Source organism: Cebus imitator, unplaced genomic scaffold (genome assembly GCF_001604975.1).
Source record: "Cebus imitator isolate Cc_AM_T3 unplaced genomic scaffold, Cebus_imitator-1.0 Scaffold240, whole genome shotgun sequence".
Taxonomy (NCBI): Eukaryota; Metazoa; Chordata; class Mammalia; order Primates; family Cebidae; genus Cebus; species Cebus imitator.
The window spans coordinates 1,769,588-1,781,863 of NW_016107555.1; the positions used below are offsets into that span (position 1 = coordinate 1,769,588).

At 43.8% G+C, this 12,276-nt stretch overlaps 1 protein-coding gene across 3 annotated transcripts in view; it reads left to right on the top strand.

The window, feature by feature from the left end:
• The first annotated feature begins 1,916 nt into the window (after nucleotides 1-1,916).
• PARK7 (Parkinsonism associated deglycase) overlaps nucleotides 1,917-12,276 on the top strand; it is a 22,794-nt gene continuing 12,434 nt past the window's right edge. Inside the window, exons 1-5 of one of the 3 annotated variants that reach the window (XM_017498325.2) lie at nucleotides 1,917-2,025; nucleotides 3,055-3,162; nucleotides 5,256-5,357; nucleotides 9,256-9,315; nucleotides 10,760-10,829. In XM_017498325.2, coding sequence (XP_017353814.1) covers nucleotides 3,073-3,162; nucleotides 5,256-5,357; nucleotides 9,256-9,315; nucleotides 10,760-10,829 — 322 coding nt within the window. In that variant the 5' untranslated portion in view covers nucleotides 1,917-2,025; nucleotides 3,055-3,072. Of the gene's footprint in view, nucleotides 2,026-2,222; nucleotides 2,376-3,054; nucleotides 3,163-5,255; nucleotides 5,358-9,255; nucleotides 9,316-10,759; nucleotides 10,830-12,276 lie in introns of those variants that run through there. The other 2 variants (XM_017498327.2, XM_017498328.2) reach the window with 2 other exon arrangements.

Here is a 12,276-nt window from a genome sequence, read left to right on the forward strand (position 1 = left end):
AGGCGGAGGTTTCAGTGAGCTGAGATTGTGTCACTGCATTCCAGCCTGGGTGACAGAGTGAGACTCTTATCTCAAAAAAAAAAAAAAAAAAAAGAAACAAGCAAAGAGACAACACACAGAATGGGAGAAAATTATTTGCAATTTACTCATTTGATGAGGGACGAATGACTAGAATTTATTAGAAACTCAACAGCAAGAAAACAATCCAATTTAAAAGTGGGCAAAAGAAGCCGGGTGCGGTGGCTCACGCTTGTAATCCCAGCACTTTGGGAGGCTGAGGTGGACGGATCACCTGAGGTCGGGAGTTTGAAACCAACCTGACCAACATGGTGAAACCCCCCCATCTCTTAAAAAAAAAGTCGGCAAAAGATCTGAATAGACATTTCTGAAAAGAAGAGATACAAATGGCCAAGAGATATGAAAAGAGGCTCAATATCACGAATCAGAGAAATGCAAATAAAGACAGTAAGTTATCATCTCACCCCAGTTAAAATGCCTTTTATCAAAAAGGGAATAACATGCCGACATGGACGTGGAGAAAGAAGGAACCTCATACACTGTTGGCAAGGATGTAAATGAGTGCAGCCCTATGGAGAACTGTATGGAATCCTCAAAAGATGAAAAGCAGAACTACCATATGTTCCAGCACTCCCACTACTGGGTATACACCAAAAAGAAAGGAAGGGCTAGGAGCAATAGCTCATGCCTATAATCCCAGCACTTTGGGAGGCTGAGGCAGGCAGATCCCTTGAGGTCAGGAGTTCAAGGCAGGCTAGCCAACATGGTAAAACCCTGTCTCTACTAAAAATACAAAAATTAGCCAGTTGTGGTGGCACACGCCTGTAGTCTCAGCTACTCGGGAGGCTGAGGCATGAGAATTGTTTGAACCCACAGGCGGAGGTTGCAGTGAGCCCTGATGGTGCCACTGCACTGCAGCCTGGGTGACAAAGCAAGGAGTCTATTAAAAAGTAAAACAAAAAAACAAAAACAGAATGGACATCAATACATCAAAGAGATATTTGCACTCCCATGCTTATTGTAGCACTGTTCACAACAGCCAAAATATGGACTCAACCGAAGTGTTCATCAACGGATGAATGGATAAAGAAAATGTAAATGTGCACAATGGGTTACTACTATTCAGCCATAAAAAATAATAAAATCCTATTTGCAACAACATTGATGGAACTGGAGGTCATGTTAAGTGAAACAAGCCAGGCAAAGACAAGTATCGGCCAGGCACGGTGGCTCACGCCTGTAATCCCAGCACTTTGGGAGGACAAGGCTGGTGGATCACCTGAGGTCAGGAGTTCGAGACCAGCCTGGCCATCATGGCGAAACCCAATCTCTACTAAAAATACAAAAACTAGCCAGGCGTACTGGCGCACGCCTGTAATCCCAGCTACTCGGGAGGCTAAGGAAGAATCTCTGGAACCCGGGAAGTGGAGGTTGCAGTGAGCCAAGATCGCGCCACTGCACAAAGAAAAACGATGCTGAAAAAAACAACGCTGACGAAAAAAACACACCCCTGAGACATCCGGGTGTGAATAAATGCCGAAGTGTCGCCCGAGATCGAGAGACCAGGCGTCGGGGGAGGCCTGGAAAAGAGTCCTAACAGGCCAGGGGCGAAACGGGAAGCCCTCCAGGAAAGAGGAGCAACGCAGAGGGAATAGACGTAAATGGAGCGCGAACAAAGGAAGCCCTCTACCAGCAACTTCTGTGCCTCGGCCGCTCCAGAGACCGGCTCCACACCCCTGGTGGCCGCAGAGGCTGTGAGGCACTGCGGGCGCCCGGGCAGACCAGACTGGGCCATTCGCGGAGGGTTCCGTCCGGGTGCCAGCCGCCTCACTCAGGCCTGTTCAACTATAAACGCCCCGGCGCCACCCCCGCCTCGGTCCGAGGTAGGCTCGGCCGGACGTGACGCAGTGTGACGCCAAGGCGCGCGAGTCTGCGCAATGCGCGGGTGAGGGAGGCTGGGCGGCGCGCGTGCGTACTGGAGCGCGTCCACCTTCAGCCTGGTGTAGGGTGAGTGGTCCCCGACGGGCCGGGGCGCCGCGTCTGCAGGAAGAGGCGCGGGGTGCAGGTCGGGGCCAGCGGGGGCGCGGCGCATGTGTGGGCCGTGGCGCTTGGCGGCGTGGGGGCGCTGGACGCTGTCCCGCGGGGTCAGCCCTGGCGCGGGGCCTGGGTCTGGGTCGCCCTCGTCTCTGGCCTCTCTCCGTCGGGTCCTGTCGCTGGCGTTGGACTTGACTGACCGCCAGCGTGGTAGCAACGCTGAAGCGTCCAGAATCTTCTGCCTAACCTCTCGCCCGGCATGGAACTGGCTAACCCTGTTTGTTGAAACCGTTTTATGAAACTCGTTTTGTTTTGCGTGGACGGTGAATCTCCAGATAACCTTAAATAGGCTAAAAAAAAAAAAAAATTCAGAACCTCGTTGAGCTGCTGTCGTTTGCAGTGAGAACTTTGTGCACAGAGAGGCAGAATGGAGTTGGGTCGACTTCACGAGGGGGATTTCCATCTTTGTCAGTCATAAAAAAATGTGTTCAGACATTTAACACCGTTGACCCCCACACACAATTTTTTAGTACAGTTATTGGAACTAAGAAAACAAAAATCCCCTCCAAAAAATTACAGCTTAATTGCGAAAGACCATATTTAAATTTTTGCCCATGAAGTTCAGTTTAATCGTTCCTCTGAACTGATACTTCAAAAAAGACTGTCTCCCTGCATTGTGTGAAATGCGAGACCCACGTACTTGTATTTTAGAAAAGCCCATTTGCAATATATTATTAAAGTTGGATTTAAGAGAACATGGTAGAAGAAAACTCTAAGCAATACTACACCTTGGACCACCCTCCCTGTGTTTTCTTCTCAAAACAATTAAAGCTTTTATGCAAATCAACCTTAACCTAAACTGCTGCTTTTATATTCAGTTGTCTATCAGAACCATTTCCCTAGGAAGTACTTAATTCTGCTTGAAAATGTTCCTAAACTTTAAATTTTGGGGTATTCCAGGGTTGCGGTGAAAGTTTTTTGAAACTTTTTTTTTTTTTTAAGCCTTTAAAACATTTAAAAATGGCTTCCAAAAGAGCTCTGGTCATCCTGGCTAAAGGAGCGGAGGAAATGGAGACCGTCATCCCTGTAGATGTCATGAGGCGAGCTGGGGTAAGTCCCACACTGATTTCTAGCTATCCCTGTTAAATATTTTTGGATTTTTAAATCATTTGGAATAAAATAATATTCAAAGTGTTTTGTGAAATATTTCAAATATACACAAAATTTCAGAGATTACATAAGAATAAATACCTGTTGATGCACTGCCCACATTTAACACTTGTTAATGTCTTGCCATATTTCCTTCAGGCCCATTTCTTTTTTGTTTTGAGCCCTGTCGTCCAGGCTGGAGTGCAGTGGCATGATCTTGGCCCATTTCAGCCTCTGCCTCCTCGGCTCAAACCATCTTCCCACCTCAGCCTCCCAAGTAGCTGGGACTACAGGTGCATGCCACCACAGCTGGCTAATTTTTGTATGTTTTCTAGAGACAGGGTTTCACCATGTTGCTCAGGCTGCTCTCCAACTCCTGAGCTCAAGTTATCCACCTGCCTCAGGCCTCCCAAAGTGTTAGGACTACATATGTGAGCCACCGCACTATCCTCAGACCCATCTCTTTCTTTTTTTTTTGACATGGTGTCTCACTCTGTTGTCCAGGCTACAGTGCAGTGGCATGATCTCTACTCATTGCAGCCTCTACCTCCCAGGTTTAAGAGATTCTCCCGCCTCTGCCGCCCGAGTAGGTGAGATTACAGGTGTCCACCACCACGCCCAGCTAATTTTTGTATTTTTAGTACAGATGGGGTTTCACCATGTTGACCAGGTTGGTCTCAAACGCCTGGCCTCAATTGACCCACCTGCCTCAGCCTTTCACAATAATGGGATTACAGGTGTGAGCCACCATGCCCGGCCCCTTAGACTCATATCTTAAAGAGCAGATGCTTCAAATAAATATATTTGAAGCCTCCTTTGTAAATTTCTTCAATCCTATGCCCCTTCCTCCTTCCTTAAAGATAAATGCTGTCCTTGCACTATTGCGTATCCATCCATGCATGTCTTTAAGGTAGCAGTTGACTGTGGTTCTCATTCTGAGTGTTTATATATTATCTCTCTATATCTAACAATAGTGAACAGTGAAGTAGAACTTAGTCTGTGCCAGGCATCATTCTAAGTGCTTATAAACCTTGCAACAACCCTATGAGTTGGATACTGCCATTCTCATTTTATGATTGAAGAAACTGAGGCACAGAGACACTAAAATACCTACGTCACATATTAAGTACAAAAGCCAGAACTCAGACCCAAGCAGTTTGGCCCCAGAGTCCGTTAACCCTGTACTCCTCTGGTTCTCACAAATGAAGATACATGTCAATTCAGTTTATTCATTTAAAATTGCTGCTTGATGTTGTACTCAATGCCGCAATCTACCCATTCCTCTAATTATAGCATTACAGTTCTGTAATAAGTGTTCTTGTGTAGGTTTCCTTGTGCAAATGTGTCAAAGTTTTTCCAGGTTATACATCTAAAAGTGGAATTACTAGGTCGAAGGACTGCCCCTAGTCAGCATGACTAGGTTTTGCCAAGTTGCTCTCCAGTGTCCCAGTTTGGAGTCCCACCAGCAGTGTAGGAAAATTCCCACTTTCCCAGTGCCAGCTCTTTAAAATTTTTTGAAAGATAAAGTAGTATTTCAGTGTTTTGACTTGCATTTCTATCTTACAAAAATACCATGAGGTTTAAATGGCAACAGTAAACTTGCAAGATAAGTCATTAATAGGATAATCATATAACTGGTCACCCAAACCAGAACATTTGTAGGAGAAAGGGTGTTCCAGTCACACAGGGTACAGGGCAGCAGCTATAAAGACAGTCTACCCCAGGCAAACCAGGGCGGACCTAGTCATTAAATATATTTAGCCAACATATTAGCTTAAATTTGGTATAGGTTTGGTGCAATATTTCCTGCCTTGTTACTTTCAAACACAGGGCAGGTGTGGTGGCTTATGTCTGTAATCCCAGCTACTTGGGAGGCTAAAGCAGGAGGATCATTTGAGCCCAGGAGCTGGAGGCTGCGGTGAGCTATGATTATGCCACTGCCCTCTAGCCCAGGTGACAGGGTGAGGCCCCATCTCTATTTTTTTTTTTTTAAAGACAGTGTTACTCTTTATGTTTCAGTGTTCTTAAATATCATGATAATATATTTCTCGTAGATAAAGGTCACCGTTGCAGGTCTGGCTGGAAAAGACCCAGTACAGTGTAGCCGTGATGTCATGATTTGTCCTGATTCCAGTCTTGAAGAAGCAAAAAAAGAGGTTTGTAATCCATACATGGAGTTATTCCTTCATACGACTTCTTTGTTTCTTGAAATGTTTTTTGACTGTATCTAAGACTATTGTTAGCACAGACTCATTTTAGAAAATTATTTTGCTTGAATGTCTTCCCCTGACAAATTAAGAGAGTGAGGACTTTGTTTTTCTATTCTGTATCCATAGAGTATGGCAATTGCTTGATACTGAATGTGCTAAGTGAGTGGCTGGGTGGATGTGTGGCCAGATGGGTGGGTTGATACTTAGCTGGATGGCTGCATTGTCTTCCCATCAGTATTCTTCTGGCTTATGCAGGCGTCCTTGCCTCCTATTGCACATTTTTACCTGATGTAAATCAACTGCCACATTTCCTGTTTGTTATTATTATTATTATTATTATTTTTTCTATTTTAGAGGCAGGGTCCTGCTCTGTCCCCTAGGCTGGAGTCCAGTGGTACAGTCAACCTCCCAGGTTCAGGCAGTCCTCCCACCTCAATCCCTCAAGTAGGTGGGACTATAGGCATGTGCCATGTCTGGCCATTATTCCCTTTTCTACTTTAGCTGTGTTCCTTTTTCAATATCTTTAGAATTATGGTTCTCACCTTTAAGGACAATGCACACTTTTGGGAGCTAGCATTCCTTTCTTCAAAACATGCTCCCCTACAGGTGCTTTTGCACACTCCGTTGTGGGCTCAGGGTGACAGGAGTGTGGGAGCAGAGTCATGGTGGGAAAGGAGGTAGAGTTGGCTCACAAATGGCTGGTTGTGCACTGCTGAGGAACCTAGAGTGTGGTTCCATGTGCTCAGCTGTCCTCAGATACATAGGAAAAAGTTTAATCCTTTCTAATAAGTTCAGATTTTTCATTACTGGATTGTAGAACATTAGACTGTTGGTATTTATATATAATTTGTTGAAATAAATTAAAAATGACAGGCCGGCTGCAGTGGCTTACCCCTGTATTCCCAGCACTTTGGGAGGCTGAGGCGGGCAGATGACCTGAGGTCAGGAGTTCGAGACCAACCTGACCAACATGGAGAAACCCTGTCTGTATCAAAAATACAAAATTAGCCGGGCATGGTGGTGGGTGCCTGTAATCCCAGCTACTTGGAAGGCTGAGGCAGGATAATCGCTTGAACCCAGGAGGCGGAGGTTGCGGTGAGCTGAGATCATGCCACTGCACTCCAGCCGGGGTAACAAGAGCAAAATTCCGTCTCAAAAAAAAAAAAAAAAGAAAGAAAAAAGAATGACAAGCAGAAGTAAATATTCCAGGCCAAGTGCAGTGGCTCACCTGTGATCCCAGCACTTGGAGGCCAAAGTGGGAGGATCACTTGGGGTCAGGAGTTTGACCAGCCTGGGCAACATTTTAAAAGCCAGGATGGTGGTGCATGCCTGTAGTTCTAGCAACTCAAGAGACTGAGGCAAGAGGATCACTTGAGCCCAGACGACTGCTTGAGTGCAGGAATTTGAGACTGCAGTGAACTATTGCACTTCAGTGTGCCATTGCACTTCAGCCTGGGTGACAGAGCGAGACCCTGTCTCAAAAATAATAATAATTTTTTTTTATCTCTGTTTGTGTTTTTGTCATGTGGTGTCTGGGTATTTTAAAACAGTGGTTACCTTTATTTTCAATCGATAGATAGTAAGTGTATATATTCATGGGATACGTGATGTTTCCATACATGTATATAATGATCAGATCAGAGTGACTAGCACATCCATCATCTCAAACGTTTATCATTTCTTTGTGTTGGAAATGTTCAGTATTCTCCTGCTACTTGAAACTATATATGATTGTTAACTATAGTCATCCTACAGGGGCACAGAACACCAAAACTTATTCCTCTTACCTAGCTATAATTTTGTATCTTTTAGCAAATCTCTCCCTATCCCCACTTTCTTCTATCCTCCCCAGCCTCTAATATCCTCTGTCCTACCTTTTACTTCTATGTGGTCAATTTTTTTTAGCTTTCACATATGAGTGAGAACATGCAGTGTTTAATTTGCTGTTTCTGGCTTCTTTCACTTAATATAATGTCCTCTAGTTCCATTCTTATAGCCACAAATGACAAGATTTCATTCCTTTTTATGGCTGAATAGTATTCCATTGTGTATAAGTGCCACATTTTCTTATGTACTCATCTGTTGTTGGAGCTAGATTTAATATCTTGGCTAGTGTGACTATTTGTTGCAGTGAACAAGGGCGTGCCGGTGTCTCTTCAGTAGGCAGATCTCCTTTCCATTGGATATATGCTCGGTAGTGGGATTGCTGGACCATACAGTGGTTCTATTTACTGTAGGTTTTTGAGGAAGTAGTTACCTTTTGCATGCTTTTATTTTTCAGTGCAGATTCTAAAAGGAGTCAAACAAATTCTATACTTTACACATTTTCTTTTGAGTTTTGAGCTTTGCTTGGTTTTCCATTAACAGTAAGATGTTTATGGTCTTAAAAGTGATTCCGAGCCAGCCACAGTGGTTTACCCCTGAAATCCCAGCACTTTGGGAGGCTGAGGTGGGAGGATTACTTGAGCCCAGGAGTTTTAAGACTAGCCTGGCAACATAGCAAGACCCTGTCTCTACAAAAATAAAAAAAATGAGCTGACTGTGGTGGTGCATGCCTGCAGTCCTAGCTACTGGGGAGGCAGAAGTAGGAGAGTTGCTTGAGCCCAGGAGTTCAAGGCTGTAGTGAGCTATATTGCACCACTGCACTCTAGCCTGGGTGACAGTGAGGCCCTGTCTCTAAAAAATGTTTGAAGTATAGGTTGCACTAAATACATAATACATTTTTATTTTGAAATTTGTTTAATGACTAGATTTTTTTAAACCTCCATCCTAAAGTACAATACAAAATTTCCATTTTGTAATTTCAGGAAGTTTGAAATTAATTAGATTTCTAGGAATTTTTTGGGGGGGGGTGATACTAAAATTCTCCCCCATTAGATTTTTTAAAGTTAAAATGTAACTTTTTAAGTAAAAGGCACAAAAAAATTTTTTTTAACTTCGTAAAGTTAAAAAAAATTGTTTTTGTGCCTTTTACTTAAAATTTGTTTTTCTATTAATTTTTTTTTTTTTTTTTTTTTTTTTTTTTTTTTTTATTTTTTTTTTTTTTTTTTTTTTTTTTTTTGCAGTGGCGCTCTGTCACCCAGGCTAGAGTGCAGTGGCACAGCTTCAGCTCACTGCAGCCTCCTCCTCCTGGGTTCAAGCGATTCTCCTGCCTCATCCCCTCCAAGTAGATGGGTCTAACAGGCATGCACCACCAGGTCTGGCTAATTTTTGTATTTTTAGTAGAGACGGAGTTTTGCCATGTTGGCCAGGCTGCTCTTGAACTCCTGAGCTCAGGTTAATCTGCCCACTTCGGCCTACCAAAGTGCTGGGATTACAGACATGAGCCACCATACCCAGCCTGTTTTTCTATTAATTTTTTTAAGTTGCTTCATTCTTGTTGAAGAATAATTCAAACAATATGGACATATACAAAGTCGAAATGTTAAGTGTCCTATTCTCATTCTCCCTCTGCCCCATCCCGCACTACTCCCATTAGCAACTAGAGTGTCTTCCTTTGTGACTACCTGTATACATAATATGTGGGGCCAGGATGCTTGTGATGATAATACACATACACACATACATCTACACACAAACATAGATCGTCGTCTTTTACAGGGGGGAGATTATACTACCCCTGCTACTCTTCAGTATGGACATCCTTTAATGTCACTGTATACAGGTTTGAAACAACATCCATCATACAGATACACCTTAATTTATTTAACTGTTCCATTGGTAGATATTTAGGCTATCTCCTATATTTCCCACATTTAAAATAGGAAGGTATTATTGGACTGTCACTTTAATGCTCAATTGAAATGAAATATCTTCGTTTTCTTTATGTTTTAAACTGTTACAGGGACCATATGACGTGGTGGTTCTACCAGGAGGTAATCTGGGTGCACAGAATTTATCTGAGGTAAAATTCTATTCAATTATAACTCAATAGCATCTGCTTGTGCTCTGTTGATTTTGTTATTATTCAGATAATTCAGGGAGGAGGCTGTGAATAAAATAGAAGCAACTAAAATTAACAAAATGGTGTTGTAGCGTTAACTCAAACTTTTTTTTTTGAGACGGAGTCTTGCTCTGTCACCCAGGCTGGAGTGTAGTGGCACAAAATCTCAGCTCACTGCAACCTCCGCCTCCTGAGTTCAAGCAGTTCTCCTGCCTCAGCCTCCACAGTAGCTGGGATTATAGGTGTGCACCACCATGCCCTACTGATTTTTGTATTTTTATTAGAGACAGGGTTTCACCATGTCGGCCAGGCTGATGTCAACTCCTGACCTTGTGATCCACCAACCTCGGCCTCCCAAAGTGCTGGAATTATAGGTGTGAGCCACCGTACCCAATCTCAAAAAAAAATTTTTAATATTTTCTGTGGAGGTCAGGCACTGTGGCTCATGCCTGTAAACCCAGTGCTTTTGGAGGCTGAGGCAGGAGGATTGCCTGAGGCCCAGAGTTTGCGACCAGCCTGAGTAATACATCGAGACCCCATCTCTCCAAAAAAAATTTCTTTTAATTAGCTGGGCATGGTGGTGCACACCTGTAGTCCCAGGTACTCGGAAGGCTGTGGTGGGAGGATGGCTTGAGCCCAGAAGTTTGAGACTGCAGTGAGCTGTGTGATGGCACCACTGCATTCTAGCCTGGGCAGCAGAGCAAGAACCTGTCTCATCCACAAAAAAAAAAAAAAAGTTGCCATGGAAGTAAGCTGAATTGGTGGAACAGTTACGAACAGATTTCAGTGAATATAGTCCAAAGTAATATTATTTCATTTTTTTCCACCAGCAAAAGAATGATCAGATTCTGTGTTTTGGGAAGGGCAAATTGTCTACTCAGCAGCCTGAACTGGGGGAGTTTGTGAGGCTAGAGCTACCAGCAGGAATGACAAATGCCATCAGCAGAGACTGCTGTTCCTCATTTTAAGTCATATGGGAGGAGTCAGAGGCCAGGGTGAGGGGCACACCAGCAGGCAGAATTGGGGCTGCTAGAAGTGGGTTGAGTCAGACGCAAGAGATTGCTTCCTGATAGAGTCTGTCTTTCTACTATCTGAAAACACCCGGAACACCACATTCCCTCCTTCTCCCTGGAGTACAAAATGGCAGGGGTCATATTGCTTTTTTTTTTTTCCTGATCTTTAAATGTGGAGGAATGTGTTTCTCTTCGAAGAAATGCCTTGCTTAGGCTTAAGAATATAGACACACTTTGATTATTTTTATACCAGTGATATAGAAATATTGTTGGAAAATAGTTCAGAGAGCTGGTGGTTTAAGCTAAAATCAAATTCTTCCAAAGTTTCCTAGTGAGTGATTGGGTAGTGGTTTAATGATAACTTGATGTACTTTTGGTTTCCTTTTCACCAGTCTGCGGCTGTGAAGGAGATACTGAAGGAACAGGAAAACCGGAAGGGCCTGATAGCCGCCATCTGTGCAGGTGATGTGCAGGGGCAGTCTGTGTTGCAATGTTGTTGGTGGGTGGGGTAGCCTTTCATTTGATGGTTTGACTCCAAATAGCTCTTCCCCTTCATAAAGCATGCAGGGCATCTGTGTTGGTGTATTTAGTTTGGGTGGCATCAAGTTGGTGTCATTTCAGAAATGAGGACAATTGTTCCGTTTTCTGCCTCTCCATGCCTTTGGTCTACATTCTGTGAAACTTAGTGTTTTCCGTGTTTGGTTGACCTCGGAGGAAAACAAGGCCCTCTGGAATTCAGTAAACAGCTTGTTACAGCAAATCCCTGTGCCAGAAAGTCTTTGTGCCAGCACACAGTCAGCAAGAATCTGTCAGACATCAACACAACAGCTCTGCCCCGTGCTTGCGCTGCAGATTCAGAAACCCCACGGGCTTTCCAGGAGCTTCTGATTCTCTCAGTACCTAGTGATCTTGGGGCACCATATTATCTGCCACATAATTTAAAATAAGGACATTTGGTGTTTCACAGATGTCCTCTCATCATTGTACCTCAGTAATATTTTATTTTTTCATAACCATTTTAAAATCCATTCTTGTTGCTTTCATATCAATGATGTTCTCCCTTCTTGATTTTTTCCCATGCTGTAATTTCTGCAGCACCTTTCTTGTTGTAGATCTTCATTAAATATTTGTCAGAAGACCAAATGAATAAACAAATGAATGAAAGGATGGTTTGGTAAACATCAACATCAAAACATGTTGCTATTTTGTTCAATACAGTAGGCTTTTTAAAAGAAGTTACAGGCTAGAGGTCCCAGGGACTTGATACATTCGATCAGTGGTTCTCAAAGTTCTTTTGGAGCGCTTGCAAGGTCAAAGTAGATACTACTGAAGGGCCAAGTGTGGTGGCTTATGCCTGTAATCGGAGCACTTTGGGAGGCCACGGCAGGAGGATCTCTTGAAAGCCAGGAATTTGAGACCAGCCTTGGCAACATAGCCAGACCCCATCTCAACAAACTAAAAAAATTAGCCAAGTACAGTGCTGCGTGCCTGTAGCCCCAGCTACTCAAGAGGCTGAGGTGGGAGGATCACTTGAGGGCAGGAGTTAGAGGCTGCAGTGAGCTATGATTGTACTCCAGCCTGGGTAACAGAGTGAGACCATGTCTTTCAAACAAAGCGTTACAGTACTTGCCTTTTTCCTTCATTCTTTCAGGAGTGACATTGAAGTAGGATGCCATCATTTGAGCATCTACTCTCATGTTTTAATAGTTTCCCAGTTTAGCTGGGCACCGTGGCTCACACCTGTAATCCCAGCACTTTGGGAGGCTGAGGCGGGTGGATCATGAGGTCAGGGATTTGAGACCAGCCCGACCAAAATGATGAAACCCCGTCTCTACTAAAAATACAAAACATTAGCTGGGCATGGTGGCGCGTGCCTGTAATCCCAGCTACTCAGGAGGCTGAGGCAGGA